The sequence below is a fragment of the Solanum dulcamara genome, chromosome 4 (genome assembly GCF_947179165.1).
Source record: "Solanum dulcamara chromosome 4, daSolDulc1.2, whole genome shotgun sequence".
In the NCBI taxonomy this organism is placed as follows: domain Eukaryota; kingdom Viridiplantae; phylum Streptophyta; class Magnoliopsida; order Solanales; family Solanaceae; genus Solanum; species Solanum dulcamara.
In genome coordinates this window covers 5,391,022-5,410,016 of record NC_077240.1, presented here as the reverse complement: position 1 = coordinate 5,410,016, position 18,995 = coordinate 5,391,022, and the positions used below count along the sequence as shown (strand labels likewise).

Below are 18,995 nucleotides of genomic sequence, written 5' to 3'. Positions count from 1 at the left end.
CTAAAGATGGAGAATTCAAATTGGTCAAAGTTGGCTAAAATAAAATCATACCTAGAGTCTTCTATATGGAGGTGTACATTGACTATAAATAGATGTTTGTATGCATGTAATTGTGTGTGTGTGTTTTAGAAAGAAGAAACTTAGAGAGTTAGAGAGGAAGAAATAGAGAGCAAAATTCTTATGATAAAGTGAAGAACCGAAATACTTATTATGAGAAAGTTGTAAGAGTTTTATTTTGTGTGTGTAATATTTTGCTCTTTGTGTAATAAAAATATTACTTTGGTCCACTAGGCTTCCAACATACTCGTTGGTGATGGGAAGGAAGGTGAAACCTGCAGCTAGATCACTCATCACACGATTAGAAGAGCGCATCGTAACATGATATATCTGATGTGCTCTTTCAGTAATGCCATGGAAAATCCCTTGTAGCAATGTTCCACACCACCACTGATTTAGGGCACGATCCAGATGAAAGCATACCATGCCTCTACAAGAATCTGACACGTAAATGTTGCGTCTTTTAGGAAGAGTAGGAGGAGGTAAAGATAAATCGGTAACAATTCCATCTTCAGACACAGAAGCGCTGTTATATGATCTTGTTCTATCAAATTTGTAGAAACATATCAAGCTGCTGCGCTTGGCTTGATCGTGATGAATGTTGATGAAGTGACGGGAGAGGATTAAGTCATGCCAGGACCAACGTACACTTCTAAAACGCAAAAGTGACTTCACCGGTCATGCTAAGAGAACAGCCAATACAAAGTCTCCTGGAAGAGCAATGTCGTCTTTGCTGCATCTGTTCATGGCTTCAAATATAGCTTCAAAACTATCCTTGTCTTGTCTATCCCCTGCTGCATTTAATTTAGAGTTGAATTTATTAGTTTACCTAGAAAGTAATCAACTTGCACAAAGAATTTTTAGGAAAATAGTTAAAGAAATATTACTAGACACATGCAAAACGCAATGCTTCTTATAATTACTCATTCCCCTTAATTCCCCCCGTAGCACGAGCCTTCAACCAAATACAAAACTTACTTGGACGCTAAAAACATAAAGTAAATACATTACTTTATATGTAAACTATCAGTACCTCGCATCATCAATCAACTAAAAATGTTAGAAATACACAAATGAAATTGGTCATATTAACTCTACAAAGACAAAAGCTTAAAATCATCTTAATTACGAAATAATACATCTTTTCTTTTGTCCGAGCGAGGACATGGTGCACCATGAATATTGTCCAGTTAACTCGTAAGGAAAAGCAACAAATTTGGGCATTACATTAGGCAGAGGCAAGTGCCTTCTTCTTTGGCCGCAGGTTTTTGGGGTGAAAATAAAGGAAAGGCGTTCAAACAAAGGTAGCACATTGTAATTGGTAAGAGAAGGTTAATAATGTGATAATCTCACATGGCATTTTTGTACCGAGTGTTAAGAATTTTTGTATTCACAATTTTTCAGTGTTCCATTATTTCAGTTGGCTAATTTCTAAAAGTTGTTTAGGCACTTTTATCGTTGGCCTTTTTCGATTCAAATTGGTCTGTTTTCTTTCTCAGATGAGAAGCTTCCGAGAGTTAATTAGTTCATCATTTGATATCTGCACTTTTATCCAGGTTTTACTATTCTTGGGAAAAGAGTTCCAACTGATGCTTGCAAACTTCCAATAATCAGTTCAATTTGCACTTTTATCGTCTTATTTACTTTGATTCCGAGGATGCCATTTTCTGGCATTTCATTACAGAAAAATATTGAAAAAATTACTTCCATTAATGTTTATGAGCAGAAAATATTTTCTCCCCAAATAATTCAACTACTCTATATTACTTGCAAAAACCCACCCTAAGAGATTATTAACCTTAATTAACACTCAAAAATGTTATCAAATCTTCAATACGAAAGACTATTTGATTGTTAACACTAAAGTGAATTTGTATTACATGTTTTATACAAAACAACCTATCACAAGAAAGAATGTATTTTAGAAATTATTTTTTCTAACAAAATATCTTTGAGGAGAAAACATTTATTTTCGAGAAAATCATTTTCAAAAGATGCATTTTTCATATTCTAAGCACATACAGTAACGTGCAATTTATTTATTGCTTTTCGTTTTCTTGGTCGTTTCTAGATGGGAAATGCCAAGTCATTGAATTACTAGTTGAAATATTGGCTTGTTACTCATATCGCTAAATCTTAGGGTAATTGTAATAAAATATGTGAAAGGGTTAATAACACTTTTGATTTATCAATTAATTAATATATTTTTATTTTAATCTTGACAATATCTGATTTATTATATCTAATCTTTAATTGATGCCTCATGTCATTTTAAGCTCATCGTTTTGTTTCATAGTTATTAAAAATATAGCTCTAAAAATACAATTTATTAAATATTATAAGAATTAAAATTTATCAATAATCAAGAATCAATATGTGCTATTATTCCTTTGTGCAATTTGCAAAATGATTTTGGTCAGGTAAGCTATTAATAAATTCGTTCTGGTTAGTGATTGATATATATGTACTCCCTCAGTCCATTGTTACTATTTACCGTACAAAAAATAAATATTTATATCTATATGTTTATTTTAAAAATTAAAAAATAATTTATTATTCTATATATATATTTTTTATTGAGAATTAAATGAGTGAAATGACATATAATAATGAACTAGTAAAATTATCATTTTATTTATTAATTTATAAAAAATATATCAAATCAAATATAGACAAATAAATATAAACAAGTAATATATTAGCTTTATAAATTATAAGCAAAGACTCCTTTCATTGCTTAACAACAACAACAAAAAAACTCTTGTTAGTGGATGACTTGTAATAAATTAGTTTTAATACTCTTGTTAGTGGATGATATTGTAATAAATTTTAGTAAAATAAAAATGAGATGTTTTTTTTGCAATTAATAAGTTATATAGTTAATATCGAACAGAAGTCCACTAATCAGTCCAACAGGAGGATACTATTACATAGGGCTCCAGACTTGCACTCTTTTTCTCTATCAACTAAAGGAAAGTCCTAAGCTACTGCACTAAATGCACGAAAACACCGCTGCCGCTCCTGTCCCAAATTCCTCCACCGCCGGCAGAGCCGCCGGTGTGCCCACAGTGGCCAACAACTCACACCTTCCACCACCACCATTACCGAGACGTGTCGTGTTCAGACTCCTCTGCCATGCTTCACGCGTCGGAGGAGTCATCGGAAAATCAGGGTCCATTATCAGACAACTTCAACAAGACACCTCCGCCAAAATTCACGTTGATGTTTCCGCACCAAACTCCGACCACAACCGACTCATTGTTGTAGTAGCCTCTGCTTCGGTAAACAAGAAGATAAGGCTCTTGGGCCCCATTGGGGATAACAAGCGGAATGAAGAAATTGATGAAATTGAGGTTTCGGCTGCACAAGAAGCACTTGTTAGGGTTTTTGAGAGGGTGATAGAAGTAACAGCTGAAAACAATGGAGTAGTTTTAGGTGTGGAGAATGTTGTATCGTGTAGGTTATTAGTGAAGGGGAATCAAGTGGGGGCTTTGATGGGTAAAGGTGGAAAAGTAATAGATACAATTAGAAAAGAAAATGGATGTAGGATTAAGGTATTAACTTCAGGAAAGATGCCAAGTTGTGCTTCGCCAAATGATGAAATTGTAGAGGTAATTAATATCTTGCAAGCTAGATGTTTTTCAGGTTTCATGTGTAGTATATCAACTTTGAAGTTGCCTTGCAATTCCATGTTAGCAAAATGAGTGCTTAACCTGGAATTTTCAATGTCTAAAAGAGTTCACTTATTTCATGTTTTAGTATATCTCCAATTTAACTTTTCTCAAAGTGCTTTATTTGATAAATGATAATTATGTTCCCTATTTAATGTTAAGCTAATTATTTTGTTATCACATACCATTACGGAACCAATACTAGTTTGATTAAAATTGTAATACAGGCTAAGCATCTTATTGCTAACAAATCTTCATCCTGTAAAACCAAATACTAGTACAAGTTTTAGCTTTTAATATGAAGGCCAAATATTCAACAGTTAAGGTGCGCACAAGATTGTTAGGATATCACCTATGTAATTTAGTCACTCTTAATCACCTTTTGACTATCCATATCTTGCACTACAATACAATTTGCATTGAGTATGTTGTTGTACATGTTTTAATTTTTCTGTAATTTTGCAAAAATCTACAGGAAAATCTACATTATAATTGATATCTTTAAATAAATGGTAACAGCACAATGAATATATCAGAAGATTTCTGATGTGTATATTGTTGGTTAATGGCAGATAGAAGGGGATATTCTGGCTGTCAAGAAAGCGCTTGTTGCTGTCAGTCGTCGCCTTCAAGATTGTTTCTCTGTTGAAAGGAATAGAACGGTTGAGAATGAACCAATTGAGTTAGATTCAGAGCAGATTTTGCCCCCTGAGCCAGTTGAACTACCTGCACAAAGGAGTTCAATGTCACAGCCAATAACCACAAGCTCTTTCTCAGGTGCCTCTGGATGCCATCCTGTGCCACTAGATGCTGACAAGTTTTCCAGCATTGATTCAGAAATGCCATTACAAGAGGTTGCTTTCAGGATTCTCTGCACAAATGATAAGGTAGGGGCTATAATTGGCAAGGGTGGAATAATTGTTAGGGCTCTTCAGAATGACAGCGGAGCAAGCATTGCTGTTGGGCCAAATGTTGCTGAGTGCAACGAGCGTATGATAACTATTACTGCATTAGAGGTTAGTTTGTGTGTTCTTTGTCTTGGGATATTTTTTATCTGTAATATGTGGGTCTAGTGATTAGTTTTCTTCTTATATAGAATCTAGAATTAAGGAAATCTCCAGCACAAACCGGTGTTGTTCTTGTTTTTGATCGGATTCTGGACGCTGGCTCTGGGATGAATTTGGGAACAAGATCACTAATTACATTTCGACTTGTGGTGGCAAACAGCCAAGTTGGTTGTTTATTGGGGAAGGGAGGCGCAATAATTTCAGATATCAGAAAGGAGACAGGTACCAGCATACGAATATTTAGAGGTGAGCAAGTGCCTAAGTGTGTCTCGGACAATGATGAAGTTGTACAGGTGAGATTGTTCAGCCTTTGGTCCTTTTTAGCTTCTTCAAACTCTAGAAATACTTTTACCAATGTACCATATATTTGAAAGTAATTATTAAGTCATTCATGCCTCGTTGTAGATCACACCTCCGAAAGAAACATAGGACTTCATTTACAGCTTGTTTGTATGGTTGTTACATATTATCATATTATATTGTATTGTATTGTTTTGTTTTGATGAATCCAATATTTGGATAGATTGTATCGTTTTTCATCATTACATAATGCCTCACATTAGCAATAAGGGTAAATCTAAAGAAAAGTAGAACACGGGTAGAGTTATTATAAAAACGGTAGCTTAAAGGATAAAATAGAATTATCAAATAATAGTCAAAGACAAAATGAGAAAAAAAAGGGTAACACCGCGATCACATTCACACCAAATGGGTCATTACATAAAATGAAACTTTTTGTCGCTACGTAGCGATTAATTTATCGATACAAACAACAACATACCCAGTGTAGTCCCACAAGTGGGGTCTAGGGAAGGTAGGGTGTACCCAGACCTTGTAACTGTTTTCGATATATCCTTGACTCAAAAGAAGTGTGGTCAAAACAGGAGTGGAAGGAAAGTAACGATAGCAAAATAACAAGATAAACAACATGTAGTAGTAAATATTGAAGAATAAGATACGACACAAATAATAAATAATATTGCTAAAAAAGGAGAAGATGAGAAGAGGAGACTAGCCCTCTTCCTCCTACAAAAAAGTATGACATCACACGGCTACCTACTACCCTTTTCCTCGTCCTCCACACCTTCTTATCTAGGGTCATGTCCTCAGTAAACTGAAGATGTGTCATAACTTGTCTAATCACCTCTCCCAATTCTTCATTAGTCTATCTCTACCTCTCTTAAATCTTGCTATAGCCAACCTCTCACACCCTCCTTGTTGGTGCATCTGCACACCTCCCAGGATTATTATAATTTTAAAGTTTCAAGCACCATATCTTATGGAAATAAATGAGTGCCGACTCTATTGCATCAAGACATAACCTAAGCCTTTTGCTAGTATAGTATGGAATTCAGAAAATTCTCCAACTAATACCACAGATGGTAGCATCAATCAGTTCCGATTGGCAAAAAATAAATTAATCAAGTGTGCCTTATTGAAATTAAACACCCGATAATAGTTGGACACTTGCTTCACAATCGTGTCAACTTCTAATATTCTTCTAAAGACAATATCAACTAATGCATGTACTATAGCTACTTACAAGATATACTAATTTCAACCCAGTCACTTTCGTCCAAAAGATAACCATACTTTCTTAACTCTCCTGAAGTTAATTCATTTGTGTTCGATTTTTCTCCTCAGAATTGTGTTTCTGGAGCTGCCATGCAGTAGTGGCACTTCATTAATTTCTAGAAATATTGTACTTTACAAGGTAAACTGTAACCGGTCAAGCTATAACATTTGTCTTGGCTTAAAATGCTCTTTATAGGGACACTAATGAATATCCTGATGCTATTTGGTAAAGAAAAAGATCTTTGCAGCTTGTAAAAACAGCTATAAACTTCCTCATTCATTAACCGATCACTATGAACTTGCAAAAGTTGCTATTTAAAATTGTATGATGCAGCTGTAAACCCGGTCAGCTAGATAAGATGCCTAAAGAATTTACGAGCACACATGATTCCTAGAATTCCTTAGTTTCCTTTTCTTTGAAAATCATAACTTCTCATTGATCTCGAAAAGGACCTCCTTGCACTCGTCCTTTCTGTTTTGTCACTTCAATACATTGTTTAATTGTCATCTAAAACACATCCTCCTTACAATCAAACTAAATAATTTACTACTCCTATAATCCATGAACTGTACGGATCCAACCTAATAACTGCTGGTAATATCCTACACCATATACAGAATAGTAAAAGGAACTTATGCATTCTAATCATAATGACAAGAAACAAATGATTCTATTGTATCAATGCATATATTAGGTAAAAACATAATACAAAAGTTTGTGGGGTAGATATTCTGAAGGAAATTATAATTCTCATGAATCTCTATTTTGAAGGAGAAATATTTGAACCAAAGGGTGTGTTACGGTATGAACAAAACATTTTCCAGAAAATGTTTTCTAATTTTCCCATGTTTAGTTGGTCAAATACTTTGGAAAACATTTTCTCTAGGAAAACAAGATCCTTAAAATGAGGAAAATGAGTTCCCGGAAAACAAGTTCTACTAGTGATATTCCACATTGATTGTGTCCTCCAACCTCCCATAGTATTTATCTAAATTATATACAAATCCATTTAGGATAATAATTTCTTGCTTACCTATCGAACACAAGAAAATAAGTAGGAAACCTACTTATTTTCCCTAGAAAACATTTTTCTTCATATCAAACACACCCAGGATGTCATAAATTTTCTCAATGTTATCCACAATTCTCCACTTAGAAAATAGCTAGCAACAATCCTATTTATAATAATACAAAACCTATTTTGACTAGAAACTACAAAACCTATTCCATATATCTTTGACTATAAATCCTATTTTACATACGAAATAAAAAAACTAGCTAATATCAAATCTTAAACAATTTTGGTTTCTTACTCCAAACTTCGAATTGATCTACAACATATTAGATTAGTTATTAAAGACTAAATGCACGTTATCTACCTGTTAAGTGCGTCAAATTCACTCACTGCACGAAGAAACTTGCTGCTTGATAGATTTTACGATAAAATAAAACTTAAGTAACAATCAAAACAAACATTTTATACAATACAATAGGTAACAATCATCCAAAAAAAAACCCATCCAAACCTGGTGATCGCCCTCTAAACGATCAGTAATAAAGCTTGAAGATAAGATTTGTACTCAATTTATTTCTCAGTCCCTCTAGTGTAGCGCCGCCGATTTGTTTGTTGACCAGATTACCCAGTCAGCATACCTGTGGGTGTTCCCCCATGCAGGCGCCATTTGAGGTGGTCCAACCCAACATTTTTTCGCAAATCCTGTAGTGAAATTGTGACTAGTCAAACTCGGAAGCTAATTCAAGTGTACATGCATTATCTCCATTTTTGGATAAATTGAGTAAATTGTTCTTTTTTTGGGGATAAATTGGGCTAATTGTTCTTTTTTGGATAAATTGAGCAAACTGACTGTCATAATTATCAAGATTTTCGTTTTAGTTCATCTAGGTTTGACTTACTGGTGCATTAAGTTTAAGAATATGCACCGAGTTCATTAATTCTTACTAATCTAAACTTGATGTCAAACTATTAGGGTATTGGACTTTTTAAGTTACACAATATGTGAGTTTCTTGTGACCTTTCCTGAAATTTCTCTGGAAAAAAAAAAACCTTAGGCTTGTTAGTACAGAAAACTATTTTGGCACTTCTCTTTAATATGCTAGTATTAGAACCCGCGATGCACTATGCAAATTGAATATAATAAATTAACAAAGTTGCAGCTGTCGTTTGCTTTTTTACGCAATAATATTATAAAATTAATAACTTTTTGAAACTTTAAGAGATTAAAATGGAGGAGGAACTCTTTCAATATGTCCTTTTCTTATGGAGAATTATCTCTGTTCATTAGATCATTTGAAAATGATCAAACACTTCTTTCACTCATATGTGGGTTCTTGGACCTATTAAAATCAATCTATAGAAAATCAGACATTTTGGTGTATCTGTTGCATTGAGATTGCATTGTTTAGATTGCAGGTGAGTTTGTAAATGTACAAGATGCTTTACGAAATGTCACTGGTCGGTTGCGTGATAACCTCTTGGCAGCAAAGGTGTCAAATGATGGCATCAGCAGAAACAGCTCCCCTTTGACATCTGAAAGCAGTCCCTCTGGCCAAATGAAGGAACCTCCTTTTGGATTTCATCGGTCTAGTGTTGTCTCACATGGTAACAATCAACATCCTGTGTTAACGCGGTCTATTAATAACCTTGTACTTTCCAACAAGATAGATCATCCCCCATCACCAGGGCTGTGGTCATCACAGGTGATAAACTGCTGAATGTTTAATTTTCCCTTTGATGTAATGCATATTCACTGACTTATCTTTTAACTTTTCCGGTGGGTTTGGCTATTAGACACTACCCGGAGTAAACAAAAGAGGTGCTTTTGATGTCAGCAAAGGATCTAATTCAGTTAAAGGTGGCATAGAACTTGGAAGGTTGGTGTCTTGCACTGCTTCACAAGCACCTAATGCTTTTCACTTGTGACAGGATGTAATCACGAGGGTGGACACCTGTAATATGATTTTTACGAAAATTTTCCCAGCCTAGATTTACCAAATGGTCATTATAGACTTGAAGAAAAGATATTTAAGATTATCTTGAAGCCGGAGTAGAAACTTCTTGATTGTATTCTTCAGCTTGTTGCATTTTTGTATTGCTTGCAGTGGAAGCAGATCTGCCATTGTGACCAATACTACTGTGGAGATCATGGTTCCTGAAAACATCGTCAGCTGTGTGTATGGGGAGGACGGGAGCAACTTGACTCGTTTAAGACAGGTACATTAGCCTTTTCCCTTTATTAATTCGTTTCGTGGAAGGTGCACACGCTTTTTAAACTCATATGTCCTTGTTCTATGGAACTGAATCAGATTTCAGGAGCAAGGGTCATGGTACACGAGCCCCGTCCTGGAGCAACTGACAGGATTATCGTGATCTCTGGGACCCCAGATGAAACCCAGGCAGCTCAGAGTCTCCTTCAGGCATTCATACTAACTGAATAACCGTGAACTTATCAAAGAGGATCCCAATTTTGTATACTGAACTAGTACAGTTAGAACTATGTCAACAGTCAATTTCACTTTTATTTTGTATACTATGTTATGTGATGACACTGACGTTTCTTTAGTTTAGATAGGATATTGACATTAGTTTTTTGGTTTTTTTAGAAAACATTAGGAAATAAGAAATTAACTTGGTATTATCCAATTGACTATGCCGTTGACATGCGCAGGAGGTTATTCCTTTCATTTGAAAGGGGATTAGTTGACATCTTTATTTGCTTGCATGTGAAAATCTTATAACAACTAGAGAAACTTTTAATATTCTATTTTGCATAATGTAGGCCGGAGATGAATTTAAGCGGGGAAACATGGTCATTAAGGATTAATATACTATCTTTACAATATTAAATTTTGATTTCATTTATTGAATAAATCTTTATAGTCTGTATAACATATGAAAAAAGATAACAAGTATATTATTAGTTAATACCTTTCCTTGAAAGACAACTTATGTTTTTGGTCGACATTAAGCAATTAATACGCCCGTATTTAGTAAACAATTCAATTTAAAAAAGATACGGTCATTTTTTATTAGGAAATCTCATAATCATGTTGTTTGCCAGGAAAGTCGTTTGGATGCCAATTAAGTCAAATTTAAAAATAGGATTAAAGACAAGTGAATATGTTAGATATCGTGTTTTTTGGGTGCTAGATTACAATAACGACGATAAATGAAGCAAAACAAAGTCTTTTTGTCAGTGAAGAATAAGAATTTTATGCATCAAAATGTAAGAACAAAAATGGAAAGCAAGCTAGATTGTATATTCGGCTCTTGATCAAACTTTATGTATTACAAGTGAAAGAAAAAAAATGAAATGCTTCCTTCTCCCATGTCAGAATTTACTTATAAAGCGAAATCTTTTCGATAATAACATAAGAAACTTGGTTTATGTCCTAGGACAAACGCTATTCTGAATACCACTTGAGTATTATCACGTGTCTAAGGTCTGATTCTAGATTTGAGACTAATTTGTGTCAAATTTGGTGATTATTGCAAGCTATTCTTTGATGTGATGATAGATTTTTTCTTCACCAAAAATTTTTTAAAACCGACGTAGCTACGAGATATTTCTCTATCCGATCAATGCATTTTCGAGCTAATGTTTTCATCGATTTAGGCACTATGGTTACCATCGATATTCATATTGACCCATTTATCAGTATCCCATCTAGACCAATACCTTCCATGTGATTCATTTTGAACGGGATCACACATTCAAACTGAACACTTTAAACACATTCAAATATATTATTTGATCAATATTTAAATTCTTTAAACATTAAACAAAGCTTGATCATGTCACAATTTTTCCATAGTCATAATTTAAAGAAGAATATGACACAGTTGGTTAAAATTAGACTTTCCGTATATTAACGCGCAAATAAGACAAAAGAGGAAACAAAATTATGAAAAGAATTTTGTAACAATGATTTCAATATTTTGTACCCTAGTTTTTGGGCTAAAGGATTCGAGTTTGTTTGGATATGGTTTAAAGTTTATGGAGCTAGATTTGTTGGATCATAGCTGGCAGTACGGGGGTAATAACGTCTTTTAGTATTTTTATTTTTTTAGAATATAAATAAACGACGCCAGAAATGGCAGAAGCAAATCGCAGCGCTAACATGTACGGACGGGAGACAATGAACGCTGCACTTCACCAAGATCGACACCAGCAAACTCAGATCGACGACGACGATGATGACGATGTCGTCGCCGGCGGAGGAGGTGGTGGTGGTGGAGGAGGAATAGAGTCTATGGACAACCCTACTCCTCACATTCGCTACGACCAGCATCATCACTCTCATTCTCACGCGCTTCACAACGGCGGTGCTGGCGGGTCCATGGAGATGAATGGTGTGGAAGGCGTTTCTCATAACGCCTTGTATGGTCCCCCTTCCGAAATTGTTCCTACTGCTGGTAGTGGAGCTTCCGATCAGCTTACGCTGTCGTTTCAAGGCGAAGTTTATGTTTTTGATGCCGTTTCACCTGAAAAGGTATTTCTTTTACTTTGACCCATCTTCTCGTGCTTACTAAAAATGTTTGCCCTTAATTTTGTGAATCTTGCTCGTCCTTTTGTAGTGTGTTGTAGTATGAGTTTTGCTGAAAACGTGCTTCTTTAATTTAGCGAGATTGTTCTTCTTTTAATGTTATTGCGTTACTTGGATTCTTGCTGTCTCTGTGTAATGTGCTGTCTATAAGAGATAGAGTGACTTAGGGGGGAAGATTTTCAATTTTGGAATTAGGGGTAATTCTATATTTGGCCAAAAGTTCTTGCCTCACTCTCACTTGACTTTTGGAGTTGAGGTGATTCCAGACTCTGAAATTGGTCGTTTCTGAGATTAGGTTGTATTTGATTGGTGAATTGGTTGATATTGATCAACTTTTGAAGCAAAGAGGCCATGCTGGTCTTTTTTCTCTTCCACGAGTAGGAGTGTATCAGCATGATTAAAACTATGCAGTGATGCCAAGCGAGGGATTATTGCTTCATGAGTGAAGTCATGCACTTCATAGAAATGTGCGGTTTAAAAAATGATGTGCAGAGTGATCAAATGAGAAGCAGTGGATTCTTTGAATCTCAACTTCGAAGAGTTGGATTTATGGATACTGAAATTAATTATTTTAATTGCAATTTGATCATTATAGTACTAAGTTCATATACATTAGATATTTTTTGATGTTGAGAATTGTGCGCTTCAACTTCTCACTTTTCGCTTCAAGCTCCATGGTCCTTATTGCTGGTTTGCGCTTTTAGGAAATCTGTTTAGTATATGCATCTGATAGTGGAATTCAATTCACCGTTAGTGGGTTTATAACTTAATTGATATTTACAATCATCTTCAAAGGGGTAAATTCTGTTTTTATGTTTGTTGAGTTTTAGGTTCAGGCGGTGCTGTTACTGTTGGGGGGATACGAAGTCCCTCCTGGCATTCCTGCGGTTAATGTGGCTCCTCAAAGTCAGAGGGTATTCATCTTTATCTCTCGCTTACATTCTTTTACCAGACTGGTGGTTTGTAATCAGTTATGGCACTTCCTTGGAAATATTCACAGGCTTCAGGTGACTTTCCTGGAAGATTGAATCAACCGCAAAGAGCTGCTTCTTTAAATCGTTTTAGGGAAAAGAGGAAAGAACGATGTTTTGATAAAAAGATCCGCTATACTGTGCGGAAGGAAGTTGCGATGAGGTAATAAAACTGCAGTTTTTAATGCATGATGTTGTCTTGTCTGCTTAATTGAACCATATTTTTAACTGGTGGAGATAACATGCAAGTTGATGTCTGTCACGATTGATTTCCCATCTGTAATCATCCATCCTTTGTGCTAATGACTGATAGGACTAATTGAGCTTGACCTTCTAACTCAAGTTGACAATAAGTGTGGGAAAGACATTGGCTTAGTGTTATACACAAGAGGGGTATCAAGCTCTGCAGCAGATGCTTTACATCAGCTTTATGCATTGCTTGAACTATTTGGCTGGAATGGTATAAGAGGTATTTTGAAGGCAAAAAGAGCATTTATCTTAAAGGAACATTATTTTCAACTGGGCTGACATGCTGGACTTGGTGAATGCTATGAGTCAAGTCCAACTTTTTGTAATTTTCTACAGTTTTACTTTGCTATTGTGAATCAATATACCTTACAAAAAAAGTAAAAAGAGTGGAGTGAGTGTGTCATGACTGAAAATGTATATAAAACTATGCAAGGATCACTTATTAAAAGGAGAAAAGTAGATCTTAATGGTAGAGTACACCTGAGGTGCATCTTACTTTCTCTTAAAAAACAGAGTACACCTGAGGTGCACACACTTATTTCATATCTAAGGCATTGTTTGAATGTGAATATGACATTTCTAAATGACCTGACTTCTAGGAACAGTTGCTATGGGACAAAATTCTCACTTCCTCTTTTCCTTTGGTTTGTGCATAAGAAAAGGTCAACTACAACATTTAAGGAATGGGGTAGCTGTAAAAAAAACACATTATAACGAGGAAATGGTAGTGCACTGGTTTGACATTGGAAATATAATAGGATAATTAGTGAGCGAAAACATTATCTTATAAGGGGGAAGAGTGGTGTAATAGTCTTAAAAGGATGCGACGTAACCTCCTACTGAATTCCATCAATGCAAACGTCCCACAATTTTGCTGACTTTGGAGCATGTGGTACAACTGGCACCAAAGTAGTGCACTTCACAATATGAAAATTTGAAACATTGTCCCCCAGGCTTTGCTCTAGTGATGAGAATACAGCCCGTGTTGTGTGTGGCTAGGCACACTTTACAAATTTACATTAACTTTTGATGGACAATTTGGTAATTCAACTTTAGACTTGAGGTCTTCCCACTTTTAGTATAAAATATCAAATATGATTTTTGCATAATATTGAAGACCATATTATGCAATAGAGCACCAAGACGTGTTATTAGTTACATGATTATTAATTGCAAACTTGGAAAGAGCCTGATGGCATCTTAGAATTACATTTTTATGGCAGCACTTTAGGTTTCGTGACTGTTCTCCACTTAGTGCATGTAGGGTTGATTCACGTGGTCCAGTCATGCAATAGATATTTTTCCAATTTGAAACTTGGTAAGTAGATTTATTTAACTAGATTTTTTTTTAAAAAAATGGTAACATTATTTATTTAGCTAGATTTTGTGAAATGTAAGTAGATATTCTTTTTCTTTTAAATTAAGACCTTATAGTTCTCCTCCTACTTTATTGATTACTGACTATGCCATACCCTCGGGTGCAAGAATGGATATTTTACTAGCTCTTTTGTCATGTGGCTATGTATCAATCTTCAACTGGGGTATATTTTAGTTATAGAGAACTGCCTCCAACCCATGCAAGTGAAATGACTTTTGCTAAAGGATGTCTATAGTGACATCTGACCATGCAAGTTGTGCAGGTATCCTTAAATGTTATGTTAGTTCTTTCTCTAGTCAATGTGATTTAATTTTATTTTCTCTTTCTCCAAATTTCTAGAGGGAGAGGTTATGGGGCCCTGTTATGGTTTTTTGAAGTTGTTAATTTCAGTCCTTGTCTATATTTTCATCAGGCTTTTAGTTTTAGTTCATGGTTTAAACTAAGTCTTTTTCTTTGTTCTGCTCAATTGTCTCATCTGATCTATGTTATATTTTCAGGATGCAGCGTAAGAAGGGTCAGTTTACATCTGCCAAGTCAATATCTGATGAAGCAGGTTCTTCTTCTGCAGATTGGAATGAAGGCTCTGGTCAAGAAGAGCAGGAAACATCGTTAGTTCCAACTCCTGTAGTAGTTGATTTTTCTTTTTTCAACTTATAATTAACCATCCTCGAAAATTCCCCTTAACTAGAACAATTAAAAAATTCCCCTTAACTAGAACAACTAAAAAATTCCCTTTCCCTAGGAGCCAACAGTGGCATTCCACACTTTTGTCCCTTAGTGACTTGAACACCCTGACTTAATGGTTGGAGGTGTAGTGCATTACCACTAAACTATACCTCCCTTCTCTGTAGTAGTTCTGTGTTTCGTTATTGAATTTGATGTAAATCTGTGGACATTTTACAGCAGATTGAATCTTACATGGTCTCGAGGTTCAGAGGTTAATGATCACTTTAAATACAATTGACATCTTTCTAAGAAGTTTCTCTTTCCATTTCTCAACAGATGTAGACATTGCAATATTAGTTCAAAATCCACTCCTATGATGCGTCGTGGACCAGCTGGCCCAAGGTCTCTTTGTAATGCATGTGGACTCAAGTGGGCCAATAAGGTTAGTATTGAGCTGAAAATTTTACTCATTTCTATGGTTTTAATTTGTATAGGCATAAATGCCTCATGAAGGTTTGCTCCATGATCAATACTTCCTCCGTCCCATTTTATGTGGCACCCTTTGACTTATCACAATATGTAAGAAAAAAAGGAAGACTTTTGAAACTTGTGGTCTAAAACATTCTTAGATATTTGTGTGGTTGAGATTCATTTCATTAAAGGTAAAAAGAGAATTTTAAAGTTAGATTTTTTCTAATTATATTAAGGCGACATTCTTCTTGGGACAGACTAAAAAGGAAAGGGTGCCACATAAAATGGGACAGAGGGAGTATTATTTTTTATTAGTTCCCACCCGTTCATATTTTCATTGATTGAGAGCGAGATGTATAAGAAATAGAGAATTCCACGCAAATATATGGTTCAGACGTTCGGTACAAAGATCATACATTGATGACTAGGATATCACGTGTGCTCCAATAGTTGAAGAAAAAAATATTCTGCTCAAGTGTATAAAAATACTTTTATATCCTTCAAATGATTTTTTTCTCTCTCAATATTGTCCACATGAGAGACAATAGTCACATCCCTTGATCCATTTTTTTAGCTTCCCCTCCTAAACTTCCACTCTAATACAAAAATAAATACAATAATAGGATGGTTTTACATTTACCCTGCAACACCTGCTGAAGTCCGAATATATTCCTCAGTTAACAGTAAACAATAGCCTCTGTGCAAATCATATAGTTGTAACAGCAAATGTTTGACATGCTTTCCCGCCTTCTTGTACATGAGCGCCAAGTGATATGGATCGTCTCTCTTCCTCTTAAATCCATGCTTTTAGAACTGCTCTTATATAGCTTTCCATGCGAAGAAGCACAGATTTCATGGTTCAAAAGTGTGAGAAGTCCATATTCTCTCTTTTAAGTAGCCTGCTCTTAATCTTTATCCAGAAACAAAAGGAGCCTGCTATTGATCTTCCCTTTTCAAATCAGTATTCAATGTTCTCGAGAGTTATTCATTTTATTTTATTTTTTGGAAAAAAGATCTTTGGTTCGTTCACCATGGCTTGTAACTCTTGCAATACCTCAAGAACATTATGCACCTTGTATTGCATTTTTTTCCTAATAACTTTGTTTATAAAAAAACAAAAACCTTTCTATCTTGTTGTGCGTACAGCTTTTCTTTTTCTTTGGCAATTGTACTTGTGTGGTTCTTTTTCCATCGCAGTATTTTGCTTCTCCTGGCCATCATGTGCAGGATAAAAACAAACATATTGCCCTTTTGTCATCAAGATTCCTTTAAGGCTGTTGTTTTGGATGATTAACTTCATAATTAACAAGATACATACTTGGCCAGTACTACACCATTATCAGATTTTACTTTCAATGAAATAAATCATTTTCTTAGTCACTGTTTAAAAGTAGTTACACATGCACTCTACGTTTGATACTTATACAGAACTTAATGTCAGCCTTCTAAAAAGATTGAAATTCAGTATGCAAACTCCTTGCTCATTTCTAAAAATGAGCTCAAATGTATTTATAACTTTGAAAGGAGTTCAAATGTGACCTTTACTTTGTTCTAAGCTTCAGGAGATTATCATTTGAGTTAGTGTGTGTCATTATTTTACAGGTATTCTGGAATTATTATTTCTACCGTATTCTCTTTTGTTTGAACTCCTACATACAACAGTTAAATAATGGAAATCTATCAGAGCAATGAAATTTTTATCCCAGCTTTGTTTCTTTTTTTTCCTTTTGCCATTTATTTATTTGCATCTAAGAACTACTACCTTTTGGACATTTTCTTCAATATAACCCTCTGTTAGCTCGCCTGACAGGCCTTTGGTTTTGATTAACCTGATATGGGACGAATTGGTAGCCACAGCATGTATTTTCCACATTGATGTCTGTTAAAGTTCATGACACACAATTCTTTTTGCTTTTGACATCAAATTCTTCTTCACCTTCATTGTCAAGTTAAAAGAAAATTTCCAGTCTCATCATTCAGCAGTCATTTCCTTCACTTGCACTTTGGTAAATGGTTTTGGTGAGTGGGACTGCTGCTTTACTCCCCTTCTATCTGTCTCCACAGGGAATTTTAAGAGATCTTTCTAAAGTTCCAGCTCCTGGAGCTCAGGACCAAATTGCGAAACCTGGTGAACAGGTACAATATCTTCACTTTCTTTTTTCCATCCTTGGGATAGATAATTGACTTTGTAGAACTTATCAAAAAAAAACAAAAGATTGATTCTTTAGTTTATTTGCTAAAGCTCAATGTCTCTTTTACGATTCTCTCCGCTAGAGCAATGGTGAACCTAATGGCTCAGATGTCATGGCTGCTGCTGCTATCATCACTCAAGATGGGGACAACCCAGTGGTGACTGCTTGAACGGTGAGGGAGAATCCTTCTTTGCAATTATTGTGGTGGCAGTTGATGTTGCGGTGAGGGAGAATCCTTCTTTGCAATTATTGTGGTGACATCTGTTTTACTATCCGCCAAAATTAGATTGTACATAGTAAAATATTGTACTCTTAGGCATCCGACAATTTTTCTCGGAGTTTTAGTGTTTTATTCTGGTGTTCAAATGTAATTGAAATCTGGAAGTTGTGTCATGAATCAATACACCTCAGCAAGCATAAAAGCATCTTAAAATAGTTTTTATTTGGTATATGACTACAAATGTGGAAGAGCATAAGGTTTTTTGCTTTTTTCCCCTGTGGTTTTGGTCTAGTGGTAAGAGCGTAACTTGTAATGAGTTAGACACATGAACGGGTTCTTATCCAGTGATGGACAAAAAACTGGTATCTGAGTGAAGAAAGGTAAAGGGGCGGACTTATTATCTTACCATGTTTTTAACCTTGACGCATCGTATGTTAGGAATTTCCTGGTTTTCAAAAGAAATAGCATAGCTTTGATCATATATGTAACTTCAAATTTTTCTGAACTTGTCCTTCGAAGCCGGGCTTGCTTTGATCTGCTTTTAGCCCATTTGTCCTTGAGATTCATTCCAGTATAACATGCATTTCAGTGCATTTATGTAAATTTTACCCCTTATCTCAGAGAAAGTGTACATACATTTTACCTCCTACTTGTGGCATAGCCTCCCCTTTTTTGGTTCTTTGAGCGAGTTGATTGTCTGCAAAAAATATTCAATCAGTGAAGAGAATTATGAGCCTATGGTAATTGGTACATAAATTTTCTCATCACCGGAGAAACCAAAATTACACGTTGAAGTACAAATACTAGTCTTTGTTTTCAGCACACACATAGAGGGAAACTATTTGGAATTACGAATTGAATGGAACATTTTTCAAATCTAAATATAGGACGATTTAAGCTACCATAATTACC

General features: G+C 35.2%; 2 protein-coding genes across 2 annotated transcripts; both read left to right on the top strand.

Annotated features, from left to right (window-relative positions):
• Nucleotides 1-2,972: 2,972 nt before the first annotated feature.
• On the top strand, nt 2,973-10,111 carry LOC129885715 (KH domain-containing protein HEN4-like). Its single transcript, XM_055960104.1, has 7 exons — nt 2,973-3,668; nt 4,301-4,744; nt 4,825-5,088; nt 8,796-9,089; nt 9,181-9,263; nt 9,492-9,603; nt 9,696-10,111. The coding sequence occupies exons 1-7, from the start codon at nt 3,054-3,056 to the stop codon at nt 9,825-9,827; spliced, it is 1,944 nt and encodes a 647-aa protein (XP_055816079.1). The 5' UTR covers nt 2,973-3,053; the 3' UTR covers nt 9,828-10,111.
• Nucleotides 10,112-11,435: 1,324 nt separating this feature from the next.
• Nucleotides 11,436-18,314, top strand: LOC129885714 (GATA transcription factor 24-like). The gene is made up of 7 exons (XM_055960103.1): nt 11,436-11,882; nt 12,767-12,850; nt 12,937-13,070; nt 15,032-15,142; nt 15,537-15,642; nt 17,736-17,807; nt 17,946-18,314. Exons 1-7 carry the CDS (start codon nt 11,484-11,486, stop codon nt 18,030-18,032), a joined length of 993 nt encoding a protein of 330 aa, XP_055816078.1. The 5' UTR covers nt 11,436-11,483; the 3' UTR covers nt 18,033-18,314.
• The last annotated feature ends 681 nt before the right edge of the window (nt 18,315-18,995 follow it).